Source organism: Lissotriton vulgaris, chromosome 5, assembly GCF_964263255.1.
Source record: "Lissotriton vulgaris chromosome 5, aLisVul1.2, whole genome shotgun sequence".
Classification (NCBI taxonomy): domain Eukaryota; kingdom Metazoa; phylum Chordata; class Amphibia; order Caudata; family Salamandridae; genus Lissotriton; species Lissotriton vulgaris.
The window spans coordinates 1,262,485,634-1,262,504,518 of record NC_141693.1 but is presented as its reverse complement, the minus strand read 5'-3'; the positions used below and the strand labels follow the sequence as shown (position 1 = coordinate 1,262,504,518).

General features: G+C 38.9%; 1 protein-coding gene across 1 annotated transcript in view; it reads right to left on the bottom strand.

Moving 5' to 3' along the window:
* Positions 1-18,885, bottom strand: part of LOC147712428 (uncharacterized) — a 168,486-nt gene that overhangs the window by 122,703 nt on the left and 26,898 nt on the right. The window contains exon 2 of the mRNA XM_086919652.1: positions 8,581-8,753. Coding sequence (XP_086775778.1) covers positions 8,581-8,753 — 173 coding nt within the window. The remainder of the gene's footprint in view (positions 1-8,580; positions 8,754-18,885) is intronic.

Here is an 18,885-nt window from a genome sequence, read left to right as displayed (position 1 = left end):
TTAGTGGCTGTGTGAGTGGTTGCATAGATCTGTAAGTGGGTGAGTGAATGGCTGTATGAGTGCAGGAGTGGTGTCTGAGTAGATTTATCGGTGTGTAACCTGGGTGTATAAGTGTTTGAGTGAATGTGTGAGTGGTTATGTGGGTGTCTGAGTGGGTGTGTGAGTGATTGTATGGGTATGTGAGTGAATGTATGAGTGGCTGTATCCAGCTGTGAGTGGCTGTATGGGTCTATGAGTAGGTGTGGGAGTAGCTGTATAGATCAGTGACTGGGTGTGTGAGGGGCTGTATCGATCTGGAGTGGGTGTGTGAGTGGCTGTATGGGTCTGTGAGTCAGTGCATGAGTAGCAATGTGGGTGTTTGCCTGGGTGTATGATTGGCTGTATGGGTGTGTTAGTGGCTTTGTGAGTGGCTGTATGGATCTGTAAGTGGATGAATGAGTGGCTTTATGAGTGTGTGAGTAGTTTTGTGGATGTGTAAGGGTGTATGTGAGTAGCTGTATGGGTCAGTGACTGGATTTATGAGTCATTGTGTCGGTCTGTGAGTGGGTGTGTGAGTGTCTGTATGGGTATATGAGTAGATGTGTGAGTTGATTTGAGGTTGTGTGAGTAGATTCCTGAGTTGGTGAGTGGTGTGTGAACAGCTGTATGGGTCTGTGAGTGGTGTGTGAGTGGCTGTATGGGTCTGTGAGTGGGTACGTGAATAGATGTATAGGTGTTTGACTGTCTGTATGGGTCTGTGAGTGGTGTGTGAGGGGCTGTATGGACCTGTGAGTGGGTGCATGAGTAGATGTGTGGATGTGTGACTGACTGCATGGGTCTGTGTATGGCTGTGTGAGTGGCTCTATAAATAGGTGAGTGAGTGGCTGTATAGGTATGTGAATGGATGTGTGAGTAGTTTTGTAGGTGTGTGAGTGGGTGTATAAGTAGCTTTATGAGCCTGTTTGTGATTGGTTATGTTGGTCTCTGAGTGGGTATGTGAGTGGCTGTTTGGATCTGCAATGGGTTGTGTGACTGGTTTTATGGGTGTCTAATTGACCGTATGGTTATGCTGTTGCGAGTGCATGTGTCAGTTGCTTTGTGGCTCTGTGAGCATATGTGAGAGTAGCTGAACTGGTGTGTGAGTTTCTGTGTAGATATGTCAGCAGCTGTGTGAGTGACAGGGTTAGAACAGAACCTCACCAGCTGCTTTATACAACAAGAGTCTACAGTTTTGTGCAAAATATCTACCCAACTGGAGTTCCTTCTACTGGATAATTAGTAGGTGCTACCTTGTTGTGTAAATGTGTAGTACATATTCTACACTAAAGCTGCATTATGGACCTTGAGGAAAAGTCTCCAGTGACCTTATGTGCATTATGGCAATGTGATTGCTCCTCTGCATCCAGAAATCTGTGATGACATGAATACTCCTATGGGGAAGACAGCAAGACTACAAATAGGGAAATCTCCTAGCAAACATGGGTCCTTCCTCTTAACTATATGTTTGGTGGAGATGTCCTCATTCTTTGGCATCATGAAGGCATCACTAAAATCATTGGGAAATGTGCAGTGGGGCTTTTGGTAGGCTGTCCATCATCCTAGTAAAAGGCGGAAAGACCTGTGCATAGTATTAAGGTGTACAGGGTGGGGCCAAACAGGCAGAGCTACCAGATGATTTGTACATTTGCATACTCGTAGTATTGTAAAGGGAGAAACATGGACTCTGCTCTCACCAGGACATAACAAGAAATCTTGGCACAGTGTTGGGCATCTTTGTGCTGGATACCCTGGAGCCCACATAGGGCACCCAGTGTGCACTGTTGGGGACTGTGGGGTAGCCTCAATGACCCCCATGGTCCCTGCCAGCTCACCACCTCCAGCGGGAATCAGCATTGGTTCCATATATAGGGAGCAGCAAACAATGTTGCTCCCTGCATGTGGGTGTGATTGTTTCATCCTTTTTCCTGCCCGCTTAACAGCAGGTAGGAAAAAAGATGAAAAGTTCACTCCCAGCGAGCTGGTGCAGTTTCCTGCTCCCGGCCAGTGGGAGTGGACTTATGGCAGGAGCTGTCAAAGTTCCTGCCAAGCAAGAGAAAAACAGCTGTGTCCTGAAGGTGGGCACCCATGGACATATGGAATTGGCCCAGGAGCATGACAGTTACCAGGGACAATATAGGCTTCAGCACTGGGGCCCAATGCCCCCCAACCTTTGTTCTTCTATAGCCTTCCCTGGGGAGGTGCCTCTCCCACTTTAAATTGTATTTGTGGCCTTGGGAGGTGGTGGACCCCAGGGTCTTTAAGGGCAGTGGAGGAGGGTCCTCACAGCTCCCCTCCTATTTATTAATAAAGCCCCGGGGAGGTGATGGTCACTGCAGCCCCTCCAGTGAAAAAAAAACAATCAGCCTGCCTCAGGGAGGTGGCAGCTCTGGTGCCAAAAATGGCCATGGGGGGTGGGGCTGTGTGCGCCCTCTCCACATATTATACATACAAATAAGCCCCAGAACCTGGCCCACCCAGAGGCTCTAATGCAAACTAGCGCAGGAGACTGCAGTTTAAAAAAAAGGATAGTATGAATTAGTGAATCTTTGCGATTTGTGTTGCAAATATTTTAAAATAAAATGCTTTTTGGGCCTTGTGGGGGTCTCTGGGGGCACCCAGCACTAGGCCTAGGGGCTCAGGGTATCCTTACCATGCCACCTTCTCTTTTTACTGCCAACACATCTTGGTTGGAGTGTTGACAGCCAATCAGATCTCTGCAAGAGATTTGTTGGTTTCGCAGAGCGTCCATGTCCCTAGATATTTCAAATGTTCTTTTCTTTTAATATCTCTAAACCTACTGAACAGATTTACACCAAATCACAGCAAGGGCTGTTTCTGAAACAAGGGCTACCTCTCTTTCAAATTTGATCCCAGGTGAGTACTAGTTTTGAAAGCTTTGTAAAGATTCATCAAACAGGGCTAAACTTATTAGCAAAACAAAGAAAACTTTTCCTATGAAAACTAGTTCCTAACCTAGTTCCTAACCTACCTACTGGCTATCTACAGAAGAGAATATATATATATATGGAGGAGCAGAGCTGTTGGTGAAGTACTCGAGGGATGTGCAACAACCCACTGTGGTTTCAATAATTAACTTTTTATTTTGGATGCACTACAAACTCACATGAGTAAAACGATAAGCACTACGAATACCGGCAGGCCAAGCAGGTGGCCACGCCCACCCGGGCGGGTATTCATTAAGAACTCAGGTGCTCTTTCAAAAACTGTTGGTGCATGCCTGTGTCAGCCGAGCCCATGAAGAAGTGGAACTACACGAAACGCGTCGGCATGAGGCTGAATTTATTCTTGGTTTGCCACGCCTGTGAATCTTTACCAGCAACCTCCATTAAAGAATGCAAGCCATACCTACCTGTTGGGCCCTTTCGTTTTTTGGGTAAACTTGTGTGTTTGATATATATATATATATATATACATGTATATCAATAGATCTAAACTTGCTTTGTCTCACAGAAAGTATGCACGCTCGCCAAAAATGCTTGCACCGAAGTTTTAATATCAATATCCCCAAAAAAGTGCGATCGGAACAACGCCCCAAAGCGATTCGCGAACAAGTCACCTAGATCGTGGGTGGGCCAAAATGCATTGTGAACGCTATTCCAAACCTTGTAGTTTTTTAGATATTGACATTTAAACTTCGGTACAAGCATTTTTTGTAGTGCATGTACACTTTCTATGAGCCGAAGGAAGTAGCGGTCTTTTGACATTAATATGAAAGCTAATGTCCAAACACACACCGCTGCCGCCAGGGCCTGGCAATTCAGTGAGTAAGTGAAATGAAGAGATAGATAGATAGATAGATAGATAGATAGATAGATAGATAGATAGATAGATAGATAGATAGATAGATAGATAGATAGATAGATAGATAGATAGATAGATAGATAGATAGATAGATAAGGTTCACTGATAGAATATCGATGTAACAAACATCAATGTTCTAAATATCAAAGAAAAAATATAGAATACAAAAATATCGACTCCCTACACTTAAACAGGTAAGAACAAAAATATTGATTAAAAACATATCAAAGTAAAAAAAATAGATCTAAAAATATTGAATTAAAAATATATATTAAATACAATATATTAAATATATTATATACTATCAATTTTAACAAACTAAATTACAATTAATAAAATTTTAACTAAATATTACAAATAAACTTAAATTACAAAATATAAACACAGAAACATAATATTTCATACATATATATATTTAAATATTATCTTTATTTAATTTGTAAACTTTACAGTTATTTAAAAATAAATATATGTATATCAATATGTTGAAATAAAAAAATCTATAATAATTAAAAACATTCAATTATTTAAAAAAAATTAAAACATACAATAAATGTAACAGTAGGGAAAATGTTGGATAGCAAAGGGGTACAAAGTACTATTCCCACTCCAGTGAATACAACATTAGGGTAAGTGATGGATAGCGGAGGGGTAAAAATTACCATTCCCACTCCAATTAATGCAACAGTAGGGAAAGTGATGGATAGTAAAGGGGTAAAAATTACTATTCCCACTCCAATAAGTTTAACAGTAAGGAAAGTACTCGATAGCGGAGGGGTAAAAATTACTATTCCCACTCCAGTGAGTGCAACAGTAGAAAAAGTGCTAGATAGCAGAGGGGTAAAAATTACTATTCCCACTCCAGTGAGTGCAACAGTAGGGAACATGCTGGATGGCGGAGGAGTAAAAATTTATATTCCCACTCCAATGAATGCAACAGTAGGGAAAATGCTGGATAGCAGAAGGGTAAAAATTACTATTCTCACTCCAGTGAGTGCAACAGTAGGGAAAGTGCTGGATAACGGAAGGGGGTAAACTTTACTATTCCCACTCCAGTGAGTGCAACAGTAGGGAAAGTGCTGGATTGTGGTTGGGGAAAAATTACTATTCCCACTCCAGTAAGAGGAACAGTAGGGTAAGTGTTGGATAGCGGAGAGGAAAAACTTACTATTCCCACTCCAGGGAGTGCAACAGTAGGGAAAGTGCAGGATAGCGGGTCGGAAAAATTACTATTCCCACTCCATAGAGTGCAACAGAAACAGGATTGCAAAGAAACAAAAATTACTAATAACATTTAAACAATAGAATTTGTTTTGTAAATCATAAAAATAAACATTAAGTGAATAATATACATTTAAATATATTAAACATAAAATAAACACATATTATAATATAAACAACATATAACAAAAAGCTACAAATATTATATGAAATAAATTAATAAATACATTTAAAAACAATAATTATTCAAAAGCAGCAAATATTAACAGTTATGTAAAACATAAATATAATTATCTTGTATCCTGCCCTAGAACTACACACCAATAAAACACTTAAAACGTTTTATTTAAATGTCTTTCCATAATTAACATAATCAATAATCAGTTAAACATATTATTAATATACAAAATAATAAACATTATTTAAATACACATGCTTTAACACTATAATATCCACACACCTACAACTTATTACACAATTACCATATTTAATTTCTAATCAATTAAATTAAATTAATTAACTAATTATTCATTTATGTCCCAGGCCCTTGACACTTCCCTAACACCGGAGCCACGCCTATGCCTCTTGAATATTTGGGAGGGAACTGATCTTAATCTCAGACAGCAGCAGTGGGTCACTATCGAATAATGGTAGCCAAGCGCGACACGGCACAGAGGTGGGGGATACCGGAGGTGCCTACATTAGCATTATGGTGCAGGACTATGGACAAATTGATGCTAACTGAGCGAACTGTGTATAAAATGAGAGCTAACCCAAAAAAATGGAACAAGGTGTGGGAGGCATGGAATAGGTACAGGGGAGACATATGTGAACCGCTGCCGGAGGATGAAGACGACGACTCGGAGGACGAGGAGGAACTGGTCGATTGAATCGGGGAGGAATTCTGGGGATGGACGGGGGGTGTTACTTTTCTAACAGGGATTTAGGAATTGTTCGGTGCTTGGAGAGGGAGGGGTATCTACCTGGGAAATTGGGTTCGGCACACTCCACTGACATTGTATCCCGCTTTGTGACTGTATATCACAGATGAGCCATCGAGTTTTGTTATGTTCATCTTCTACACAAAAACAAAAAATGGAAAAGAAAAAGTAAGATTTTATTTCTTTATTTACTGTATCCTGATTGCATTTCGCATCATCTCGAACAATCGCTGCCGGACCGGAGGGTTGTCGGCTGAATAGCTGTGTGACAGTATGAACCGTGGCATTATCCTGTAAAGTATACGACTGGCAAGATGTACTGATGTTATTTTGATGGCAACTGTCAATAAAAATCTTACACCAAAAAAAAATAAATTTTTTTTTATTAATTTATCAATTAAAAATAAATTACTTCCTACCATGTACACCTATAAACACAAGACACACCTAAACCTTTTTTCAAAATGAACATAATTAATTACTAATTAATTATTTAAAATTAATTAACAACTAATTATTAAATCATGAATTCAAAATAAATTACTTCCCACCCTTCCCACCATTTACACCTATACATACCACAACACACATCTAAAACGAATTACACAATTACCATAATTAATTGCAAATTAATTATTTTAAATGAATTAACAACTAATTATTGAATCATCAATTCAAAATAAATTACTTTCCACCTTTCCCACCTATACATACCACAACAAAATTACACAATTACCATAAGAGGTGTGGCGCCGCGGCTAGGGCGACTGACTCCGGAATCTCGGGATCGGGGTTCGATCCCCGGCACCGGCGGCAGATTAGCCCAGCACCATGTGACTCTGGGCAATAGCTTGCTTAATCTTCCTGGCGGCCCCCAGCGCCTAGAGACCTTTACGGGTGATTGTGCGCTTTACAAATGTGGATTATTATAATTGATTACTAATTAGTTATTTAAAATATTTAACAACTAATTATTAAATCATCAATTGAAAATAAATTAATTTCCACCCTTCCCACTATTTACACCTATACATACCACAACACACACCTAAAACTACACAATTACCATAATTACTTATTAATTATTTAAAATGAATTATCAACAAATTATTAATGAATTCATAAAAAAATTACTTTTCACATTTAACATCTCAATTAAACAAAATATTATGAAATGAAAAATATTCAATACATGTAATATAATTAAATTACTTCCCACCCTATTCCCATATAAACCCACAACCCGCTATGGCAGTAAAAACGCAAAATTCTAATAAAAAAAAAGAAATAACTACTTACTTACACATATAATAAAAACACAAACCATTCTTATACAAAAAAACACATCACATACATATAAAATATGTACTAAAATACATAACATTAATAACAAATCACCAATTTTATCAACTGTATTTTTGCAAATGATATTAAACACTTGGATATTTTAAACAACAATATTTTTACAAACGATATTAAACACTTCGATATTTTAAACATCAATATTACTTACCTAACAATCGATCTTCTTTTCCACAATATTTTTTCTGGCGATATTTCTGACCCACGATATTTTTACCTCGATATTGGAGCAAGTCGATATTTATACATCGATATTAAGTCTCTGCACAGATAGATAGATAGATAGATAGATAGATAGATAGATAGATAGATAGATAGATAGATAGATAGATAGATATGCTAAGCAGCCACTCGTCCAGAATTGGAAGGAATTAAAACACAGAAGAAACCCACAAGAGATCCTATGAGTTTGTCATAGATGTAGCAGGACAAGACTGGAATGGAAACGAATATTAGCAAAAATAATCAATTGAGAGAAAAGATGCTTGGTGACAAATGAACATGAGCCTGAACCAGTATAACTATGAAACGTTGGCAGGCAAAAGAGTATCTGTAACAGTAAACTTTTAACCTGTTCTCCCTCTCATGCCAGGAAGTTGTTACACGCTCTACTTCCTATTCTATGCGCCCTTGTTCTGTGGTCCATAGCTTCCATGCATCATGTGGAATGGAGTCGCCAAGATCAGATTTGAGAAGGATTGCACTGGTGTGAACAATTGCACCAATGTGGGGGAGGAGCTTGGGGGTGAGGTGAAGAGGTGATTTGGTGTCACTTAGGAGTGACTTATTCCTCTGATCTCAGGCACATCTATTGTAACGTGGCTCATGCACACCATTGATAAAGTTAACGAAGATATTTGAATGGTCATGTCCCACTGCATTTGAAACGTTTATGCTTCTTACAGCCAATACGTCTTCTCTTATTACACAATGTAACAGTATAAGTGCACAAATGCAGTTAGGATCAATTTTCAGTGTCAGCACTAACGGTTGTATGTATTGTATTATCGTTTACAAAGCATATGCATACCACTGGCAAGGCCCACGACTGTGATCTGGTGTTTATTTTTAGAATTTGAAACATCTCTTATAAACAAGCACTTAGAAACAATAAAGTGGAGTATAACCCGCCATATAAAACATGCTTAAATGTGATTGTCATTATAGTTTTATCTTTTACACACCTGTTTATTTTAAACTAACATGCAATACTTACCTTATTTAAAGAACAAGGAATGCAAAAGCAGAAACATCCCGTTTTAATATGAAGTTTCATCACATCTTTCCCCGCATTATCAGAAATGTTGAAGCCCTTTTGTTGTATTGCAAAGTAAAGTTGTTCACCATATTTGGTTTTTATTTTGTATTTGCTGGCTTTACCTTGAACTGCTATAATGAAATACAACGTTTTAGGTTTGAGAACAACTTGCCCATTTCTTGTTTTTCAAAACATTGCTCAGTACAGACACATTTGTATTACTTCAAAGTGATGCAGAAGTCTGTTGATTAATGACACAATGAGTATCCAGTCTTAACGGAATCGAAACTATTCCCATGTAAATCACACACTTTATCTTAACTTCATGAAACAAAAGTGCTAAATTACATATTCATTTGAAGCTAGGAACCCACACATTGCCAGTATGTCTACTGTTATGTCATGAGCATTTGAGTAGCGACTTCTACTGTTCATATGGCACTGTAGCGCTTTCTGAATCTGAGCTCCCTTTTCGCAAGGTTCTGGGATTTCCACCATTTAATTGTGTATGGTTTCCTGGTTGCATATATTCCCTAGATCAGGGGTCTCCAAACCAGTCCTGGAGGGCCGGATCCATGCCAGATTTTTTGGATATCCCCATTGAGATACATGTAGGTATTTTAAAAATCTGGCATGGATCCGGCCCTCCAGGACCGGTTTGGAGACACCTGCCCTAGATATTTGGTTAATGTGTAGCTTACTATTGGTTTCTGTGGGATAATGTGCTAGTAAAATGATTTTGATCCTGTTAAAAATATTTGCAGTTTATTATGCGTATGTCTGAGTATCTTTAAGGGCTTTACTGTTTTTCGCTGAGGTTAGTCGTCTGTTGTTGTACTACTACTACTATTGCCCAAAATGTAGGATGGCATGTAGGGCAGCAATGAAGCAATACATTCCACTTCTGTTTGTCTTGAGAAAGTTTCTATATTGTGCCCTAGCTGTGGTTTGGGCCTTTGTTTTTATTTCCGGAGCTCGCCTCCAGCTGATCTTTGGCCTGTCTCTTTTGGGTTTGAGTTCTAAGATCCTGTGGAAAACTGTTCTTGTGATGGAGTCTTGTACTCTTTTGATGAAGTGTCCTATCCATCTTCATATTCTTCTCCTATTGATGGTGTTTAATACTCTCTGGCTTGCATCTGGCGAGCAGTTCTTGGTTGGAGCAAGTCTGTTGTCCATTGCCTGATTAAGCAGATTACTTTTCTAGGCAGTTTGCCAGCCATGTCAATAGCTATGATGTGGTGTTTTGATGGTTTGATATGTTGTAGCTAATCATATCTTAAAGTTTCTAAAATGTATATTGGTGTGGTGTGGGAGTTGTGCTTTTGGGATGGCATGACATTTGCAACTATTTAGCTTTTGTGTCTTACTATGCACAAGGGGAACACAGGGTATGTCTGATCTGATCAGAAAAAGAAAATAGAGCTATAATGTGACTGTGAGGGTGTTCTGCAGAGAGCATTGTTGGGTATCTGGTGAAATATCAGAATTTTTCTGGGTGATTGTGTGGTAGAGTGGTGTGTCCGGATTTGAGTGATATTTGAAAAATAGTGATACCTGACTGTATATGTGTTTTTGCTGAATGTACCTGTGTGTGCCTGTTTAGCTGTGCACAGAATTTGGTCTGTCAGGTATTTAAACATCAGCTGTAGTTTAGAGGGATACTACGTCCAGAAGTATGAGAGAGTCTGCTCTTTCCTTCTGGCAGTGTCTACACTTATACCACTTCCAACTGCTAATCCCTAATTGAAGCATATAATTCAGTGCCTTGCAAGTTATAAAGGGAGATAGCAGGTGTCAGAATATATGCAATCATCATGAAGTCAAAGCATTATGGGATGTTAGTTACAACTGCACTGGACAGTAGCTGAAGAAAGATATATTTCAAATTAATTGGTTATAGCCCTAGAATTCAGGTTTTTCAAAAGATTTAAGTGGCAGAAACCCCATGGTAATGGTATTTGAATAGTAAACATATATATATATATATATATATATATATATATATATATATATATATATATATATATATATATATATATATATATATATATATATATATATATATATATATATATATATATATATATATATATATATATATATATATATATATATATATATATATATATATATATATATATATAAATATATATATACAGTTCATGATTTACCGGTATTAAGAGACATGATAGCGCTAATGGATGACACTTGTGAAGAGGAGAATATTGAAAATTCTGACTTTGGAAATGATCTGTTACCTGAAGATCACACACCCTTCAGGGCCACATCCAAATTTCTTCCCCAAACAATGAAAGACAATGTAGACCTATTTGGGGAAAATGTGACTAGAGATCTGAAAAATCTATACTTACAAGAAAATCAAAAGAAATGTAAGTTGAATTTGAGGAAAGCTAACTTCCACAAAACGGTGAAGAAATTACAGACGGAGGATGGTCTTCTGGTGAAACCCTCTGATAAAGGGGGAAACGTGGTTCTCTGGGGGAAAGAACAGTATAAAAAAGAGGCTATGACCCAGCTATCGGATCACAGCTGCTACAAAAGAATTAGTACCAGAGAATATGAAGATGTCATCAGGGAGTTCTATGGAAGACTGGATCACTGGAAAGAATCCGGCCTACTTAGCTGGGATGAACACAAATACATCAAACAGGACAACCCAGTGATTCCGGTCTTCTATATGCTACCCAAAATACACAAAAATGCCACTAGTCCACCAGGGAGACCTATCATTTCTTCTTGTGGGAGTCTTTTCGAGAAAGCTTCACGATATATAGACTATTTCCTTAACCCTATGGTCAGAACACTTCCCTCCTATTTAAAAGATTCAACTGATTTTTTAAAGTGTATTTTCGATATCTGTTGGGATCCAAACACGATGATCCTGTTGACATTAGACATTTCTACTCTTTATACGAGTATAAGACATCACGATGGTCTAAAAGCATGCGCCCATTATCTGAATAGCAGACCAATACGCCTTGCATCCCAGAATAGGATGATCCTCGAGCTCATAGAATGGTGCTTATCAAAAAACATATTTCTGTTTGGTAATGATCTTTACATTCAGGAGAGGGGTACCGCAATGGGCACCTGCTTTGCCCCTAGTTATGCCAACCTACACCTTGGCTACTGGGAAGAGCAGGTGCTAAGAGGGGGCCCACTGGATCATTGGTCGGAGCACATTCTCTTATGGGTGCGGTATATCGATGATGTCTTCGTGCTGTGGCAGGGCACGGAGACATCAATCGGCACCTTTATCGAGGAAATCAATCAAAACTCGTTGAATCTAGAGTTTGTTGGGAACTTTAGCAGGGACTCAATTGATTTTTTAGACATCAGGGTCACCCCACTCAATAACAAACTTGAAACAACGGTGTTCCGAAAGCAGACGGCAGGGAACTCTATACTACATGCCGAAAGTGCACATCCGACTTCACTAATAAGGAGCATTCCGTTTGGTGAATACTATAGGGCCAGACGGACATGCAGCAGTGATGAGCAGTTCAGCACCATAGAAGGTGAAATGACTCAAAGATTCCTTGAGAGGGGCTATAGTAAGAAAATCCTTCAGGGCGCTGCCAGAAAAGCCCAAAAACTAACTAGGCAATCTTTACTTTTTGAACCATCTAGAACATGTAAATCGAAGCACAATCAACAGGATCAGATCAGTTCAAGATTTATCACTACCTACAATACTAGACATAAGGATATTAGATCAATACTGAGAAAACATTGGTATCTGAAAAGGAATGATCCAATATTGGGCTCCAAGATGAAGAAAAACCCAGAGATCACTTATCGGAAATCCAAATCACTCAGAGATCTAATTGTTCGTAGTGAGTTTGAGGACAAACGAAAAAGTGGTGCAGATTGGATGAAACCCAAACCTGGGTTTAAGAAGTGTTTTAAGTGCAAAGCATGCCTTCATGGCATGAATCGCACTGAATTTAAAACCCCTTTTAACAAGACAGTGAAAATCAAGAGCGCCATTACTTGTAAAAGTGAATTTGTTGTGTACCTTTTACAATGTCCTTGTCCCAAGTCATATATCGGAAGTACAACCTTACCAGTACACCAACGAGTGTTACAACATAGAAGAGCTATAGTTAACCAGGATAGGTCTTACCCTGTGGCCCGCCACTTTGAACTCCATCACCAGAGTAACCCCGAAGGCCTGTTATACTCCTGTATTGCAGAGGTCCCCAAAAAGAAGAGAGGGGGAGATAGGAAAGGGGAATTAAGGAGACTAGAAACTTATTTCATTTTGGAGTTTAATTGTAAGGAGCCACATGGTTTGAACATTGACGAAGACCTTTTTACATGCCTGAGTTAACTGTACAGACATAATAATTTATTTCTGAAACCTCGACAATCCTAGACCTGCATTTTTAAGATTTTTTCATTATGAATTCTTTTTTATGAAAATCTCTTGTTGATTTTAATGGTTCAAATCTGAAGTTTTCCCTATCTGCACTTTTACATGTAGAGGTGATCCTATTCGTGAACGAAGGCTTTGGGAGAAATTTCTCTCTATAATGAAGTATAGCTGTCTATTACCCTGTGATTTGCACTGTCACTTTGGATTATTGTTTTTTGTTGTGCAATTGGAGTAGAATGTTTACATTTATAAAGTACTGTATTATTGAGACACAAGCACTTGCAACTTTATAATAAGACTAGGTAACTCCTCCAATGTTATGGAATTAGAGTTCATAGGAGGATGTTGTGTAGATATGGAATCCTGTGAACAATACAGAAATATTTACACTCCTTTTTTAAACATTGTTCATCTCTTAAGCACTAGCACTTTGCCATTTTCCATGTGCAATATCCAGTTGATCCGTTTACAGTATTTATTTATCTGTTGACCAATGCACTTGCACTTTATGTTTTTAATAAGGTAGAAATGTTGGACAGCACGATTACTGATTGAACTCCCAATTGATGTAACAATGGAATTTTGATGAATAGAGCCAGGACGAACCTTTAGGGGATTTGACTGTGTTAAATTGAATGCAGCGATCTGTCAGATATTACATAGATTCCAGGACATAATTTTATCTCTCACCATGAAATAAGGGTTGCATTTTATTGATATAGGCACTTGCCTTTCTCTATTAAGCATAAACCTGAGAACTTTTTGTCTCTGCAAAGGAGCTAGTTTGCTTCTGTGGAATTATATATGCACTTGCACTTTGAGAATTATAAATGTAATATTGAAATGGATATAGATACACACATGTATATATCTCTTCCATTTATACATTTTTAACATTTTTTACAAATTAATTTTGTACTAATGTTGTGTTGTGAGAGGTCCTACAATATGGTATTCACTGGGATATCTATATACTCTCAATGTTTTAAGATGGCCGCTGTATTTCACCTAACAGTGTTTCCCCTTAAGTCCTTTTTCTGTCTTTATCACCCTACATGGTTGTGAAAAGGGAAACTCATACCAACGCACAAACATCGTGAGCAAGGGAGCGTGACTCCCGAAACGCGTTGATGAGGATGCTTAATAAATAAGCTTTTTGACAAAACCTGTTCGTGAGTGCCTGAATGCTTTTGGTGGAATTGTGGATCTGAAAACTCATTTTGGATATATATATATATATATATATATATATATATATATATATATATATATATATACATATATATATATATATATATATATATATATATATATATATATATATATATATATATATATATATATATATATATATATATATATATATATATATTCACTGAAAAAACCATAGGTTTGACACCAGTTATAGTTAGCTGGAAATTTTACTGACATAAAACCATTGAAATTCCCACGTTATAGTTAGTTGGACTCACTATAACTTACGCGCCTGCAATGCACTGCTGACGACGTCACATATTACATCACTCATGACATGGTCAGTGACATCACTCATGACATCACTGATGACACCATCCAGTGAATGTGTGTCTTTCTGAAAAATAAACATGTTTTATATATGTATATGAAAAAGGTCGATGGAAGAATAAATGTTTAAATAAGTGTCTTAATGGATGTTTTTTTTTTTTGTAATTGATTGGTTAACTGGCCTATTAAGTGTATCTTAGTGAATACATATATTAGCGAGTAATGTTTAAATATTTAAATGTTTGATCAGTGTTTCACTTTGTGTATAAGTTGCTACATGGGTTGGTGAGTAGCTACATGTGTGTGTATATGGGTTATTAGATGTTTTTTTTAGTATCAGTATGAGTGTCTGTATGGTTTGGTGGGGGTGTTACTTAGCACATAGATGCATCAATGACTAACTCACTGTTTGTATGTGTTTTGAAGACAGCATATGTGCAGGACTGTATGGGTGGATGAGTGTGTATATGTGTGTGTTAGTGAGTGAATGACTGTCTCACTAGTGTCTTTATCAGTAACTACATATGTTTTAATCTAGTATATGTGAGTATTGATGTATATAAGTGAGTATATGTGAGAGTGAGATATTGTAAGAGTTCCTGTTTAAATACGTATGTCTTTCTAAAAGTGATTGTTTAAGAGAGTAAGTATGTGTAAGTTTCCTTAGAAGTAAGGTGGTAGTGTGTGTATAGCTGTATATGCAAATAAATGGATGTTTAATAGTTTATTTGCATGTGTGAGTATGTGTGTGAGTAACCTTTGGTTGACTGTCGGTGTGTAACAGGATGTATAGGTGTATCACTACATATGATGAGTGAGTATATGTATGAGTGACTATATAGAACTGTTGGTGAATGAGTGGATGTGTATATAGATGGTGGAATTACTGAATTGGTTGTTGTAACTGGTATGGGTATCTCCATTTTTTAGAAAATGTTAGTTTCTATTTTTGAATATGTGTTTCAAGGGTTACATTACACTGAAAGGAGGTCTGTCACTCTGTCACAAGGATGGTGTCATCAGTGATGTCATCAGTGATGTCACTGACCATGTCATGAGTGATGTAATATGTGACGTCATCAGCAGTGCATTGCAGGCGTGCAAGTTATAGTGAGTCCAACTAACTATAACGTGGGAATTTCAATGGTTTTATGTCAGTAAAATTTCCAGCTAACTATAACTGGTGTCAAACCTATGGTTTTTTCAGTGAATTTAATAGTTTTTTTAAATGCTAATTCCTAACTATAACTGGTGTGAAACCTATGGTTTTTTCAGTGAATTTCATAGGTTTTGTAAATGCTAATTCCTAACTATAACTGATGTGAAACCTATGGTTTTTTCAGTGAATTTCATAGGTTTTTTAAATGATAATTCCTAACTATATATAGGGCCTCAAACCTATGTTTTTTCAGTGAATTTCAAAGGTTTTTTAATAGCAAATTTTTATTGCTATCAAATATAATATTTTTTATAGTGAATCCTATATTGTATATTTATGTAATACTATTTTTTATATGTATATTCTTCATTTTTTTTTAAAAAAATTCCTTGGGGGGCTCCCGGTGCGCGTACCGGTGAGCGCGCCGGCAAGCGCAGTCTTTTGACGCGCCCCGGTGCGCGTACCGGTGAGCGTCCCGTTTGCGCTATTACCGCGAACGAAAACATCATCGTGACGTATCGCGTAGCCTCGTCCGCGTGATACGCACGGCGTAAGCGCACCCGGAAGCACCCACGCGCATACGAACGCGCTACGTAAGCGCCCCCGGGGCACGCCCCGGGTCGCGTAGCGTAAGCGCGTCGGGTCATGTGACCTGAAAATAACACTTTTCATTGGTTCAGAACAGTTTTGGTTTCCAAATGATGAAAGCCCGAGTCATGTGACCTTAAAATAACACTTTTCATTGGTTCAGGACAGTTTTGTTTTCCAAATGATGAAAGCCCCCACCTATTTGCCTCATTCTCACTTTGTACTTTGATTGAGGAAGACCTGTTTGCAGACCTATTTGTACTTATTTGTACTGAAAAATGGCTACAGTAGCAGCAGCAGCAGGGGCATCTCAACCACCACCACCACCACCACAAGGACCACCACAACACCACAGTGGTGGAGATGAAGAAGAGGAGTAGGAGGAGGAGGAGGAGGAGGAGAGGAGGAGGTTCCTGCCTGAAGATACTACCCCCTATAAGCCAAAGGAGCACATTATCTGGGAGTTTTTTTCAATCCCAAAGGACCTCAAGAAAGTAAATGCGCCAACGGTTACTTGTCTAATCTGTGGCACTGTACTTTCCAGGGGGAACCCTAACAAAAAGTACTCTTTTGGCAACAACACCATGATTCGCCACATGCAACGCCGGCACCCTAACAACTATGCTGCGGCAGAGGTCAGAGAACTGACCAGAAACCCTCCCCAATCTTCTCCCAGCACCTCCCAAAGTAAACAACCCACTCCATCGGGTCCAGAGTCAAGGGAGATGGTCCCAAACATCCAAACCCAGTTTGGAGAATTCAAAATAGTTTGTATATTTTGTGGAAGAACAATTTGCTTTGGTGAGCAAAGTATTAAACTCATCAACCGTGCTGGTGACAACCACAAGTGCCCAAAGAAACCTTAATTTTTTCCTGACTTTTTTTGCTCCAGTTGTGCCGTTTTCAATTCCCTGTTTTTTGTTTGTCCCCATAAAAATTCCCAAAAAAATATAAAATTGTTCATAAAAGCCAAAAAAAGTTAAAAAAAATCCAAAAAACAATAAAAGAAATATAAAACAACAAAAAGAATAATAAAAACAGTTCTTTTTAGAACTACCTCCAATTTATAAAAAAAATGCTACATTTTTTAAAAAATCTGTCATTCTTTTTTCCCATGTTACGCTCCCCTTTAATGGCCCCCACATCAAACCTAGGGGGCCAGGGGGGTCTACCCTACCCCCTTTTGGTCATTTCCCTCTTTGTTTTTGCCACCTCTTGTGTCTCGATCCAACCGAGACACAAGATGGCGGCTGCTCCAGACTGTTTGGAATGTTGACAGACACCCGAGAGCCAATCAGCTTTCCGCTTGCGAACTCGCATAGCGCGCTGGGGCGCGCCCCGGTGCGCGTACCGGGGCGCGCTTATAGGTATATATATGTTTTTGAACATAAATTACTCAAAGTCCACTGGAGCACATATCTTGAGACATAGCAATGGCACATCGGGCTACCAGTCCCTACAATTTTGCCAAGTTTGGTGGAAATCCATTCAGCCGTTCGGGCTAAAAGTGAGTCCAACCGCCCTCTGGAAATTAACATGGGGAAAACACGTTTTTGGACCCCCCTTTTATCTCGGCCACCGCTTGACGAATCCCCCCCAAACTTTCAGGGAAGGAGCGGAGCGCAGTGAGGCACATTTCAGGTAAATTACAGGCAGATCCCTCAATCGACGCCAAAGTTATTCCCAATAGAATGTTGCAGATTCCCTATAGAAAATAATCCTAACTATAACTACCTACTGGCGACCGCCAGTAGGTAATATATATATATATGATATGGTGACCAAGCTCCGTCTGCGGAGCGAAACGCGTCAGGGAGGGCACTTGCTCTTTCATTTCTTGCGAAATAAATGCACTGCTGACACCTGATTCCTTGTGATGGCTTGATGATTTAACATCTTCTAATTCTTTTGGAGGAGTGGAGGTCTGCGCCCATTCGAACCACTACCAGGAGCGGTTGGGACTTCGTTTGTTCATATATATATATACATATATATATATATATATATATATATATATATATATATATATATGTAATACCAATTGCCTGTGGCTTGAGAGGCAACACTGCAGGGCTCTCCGCTCCGGGCTACATCGTCTCAGCGCGCTTCCCCACGTGCAATGAGTAATACGCCCGACGCGTTTCTGGGGGACTCCACCCCCGTCATCAGGGGCTGTTACCAAGTAATCCTCGGTGTGCTTCACTTAATTTATGGGCGTTTTTATTACAAGCAAATCCCTAGGCACACATGTAGCCAGATAGAATTGTGGGATTTGTAGTCCATAGTGAAGAATACACCTCGTTTATCTTGGATCAATAAAATGTCAATTGGAAACCTTGAGTAGGCTTGCTTTTCGTGCTTTGGCGCGCTGATATACCATGACGAGTCCTGCGCTTCTTTACTCCCAAGTAGTTTGGTTGTGAAGCTTCATCCTGCCGCTCCTCGTTTCACAGCGGCAAGCGATGGTGCCCTCTCCGCGGCCAGGCAGCCGCGTGAAAATGTAATACCAATTGCCTGTGGCTTGAGAGGCAACACTGCAGGGCTCTCCGCTCCGGGCTACATCGTCTCAGCGCGCTTCCCCACGCGCAATGAG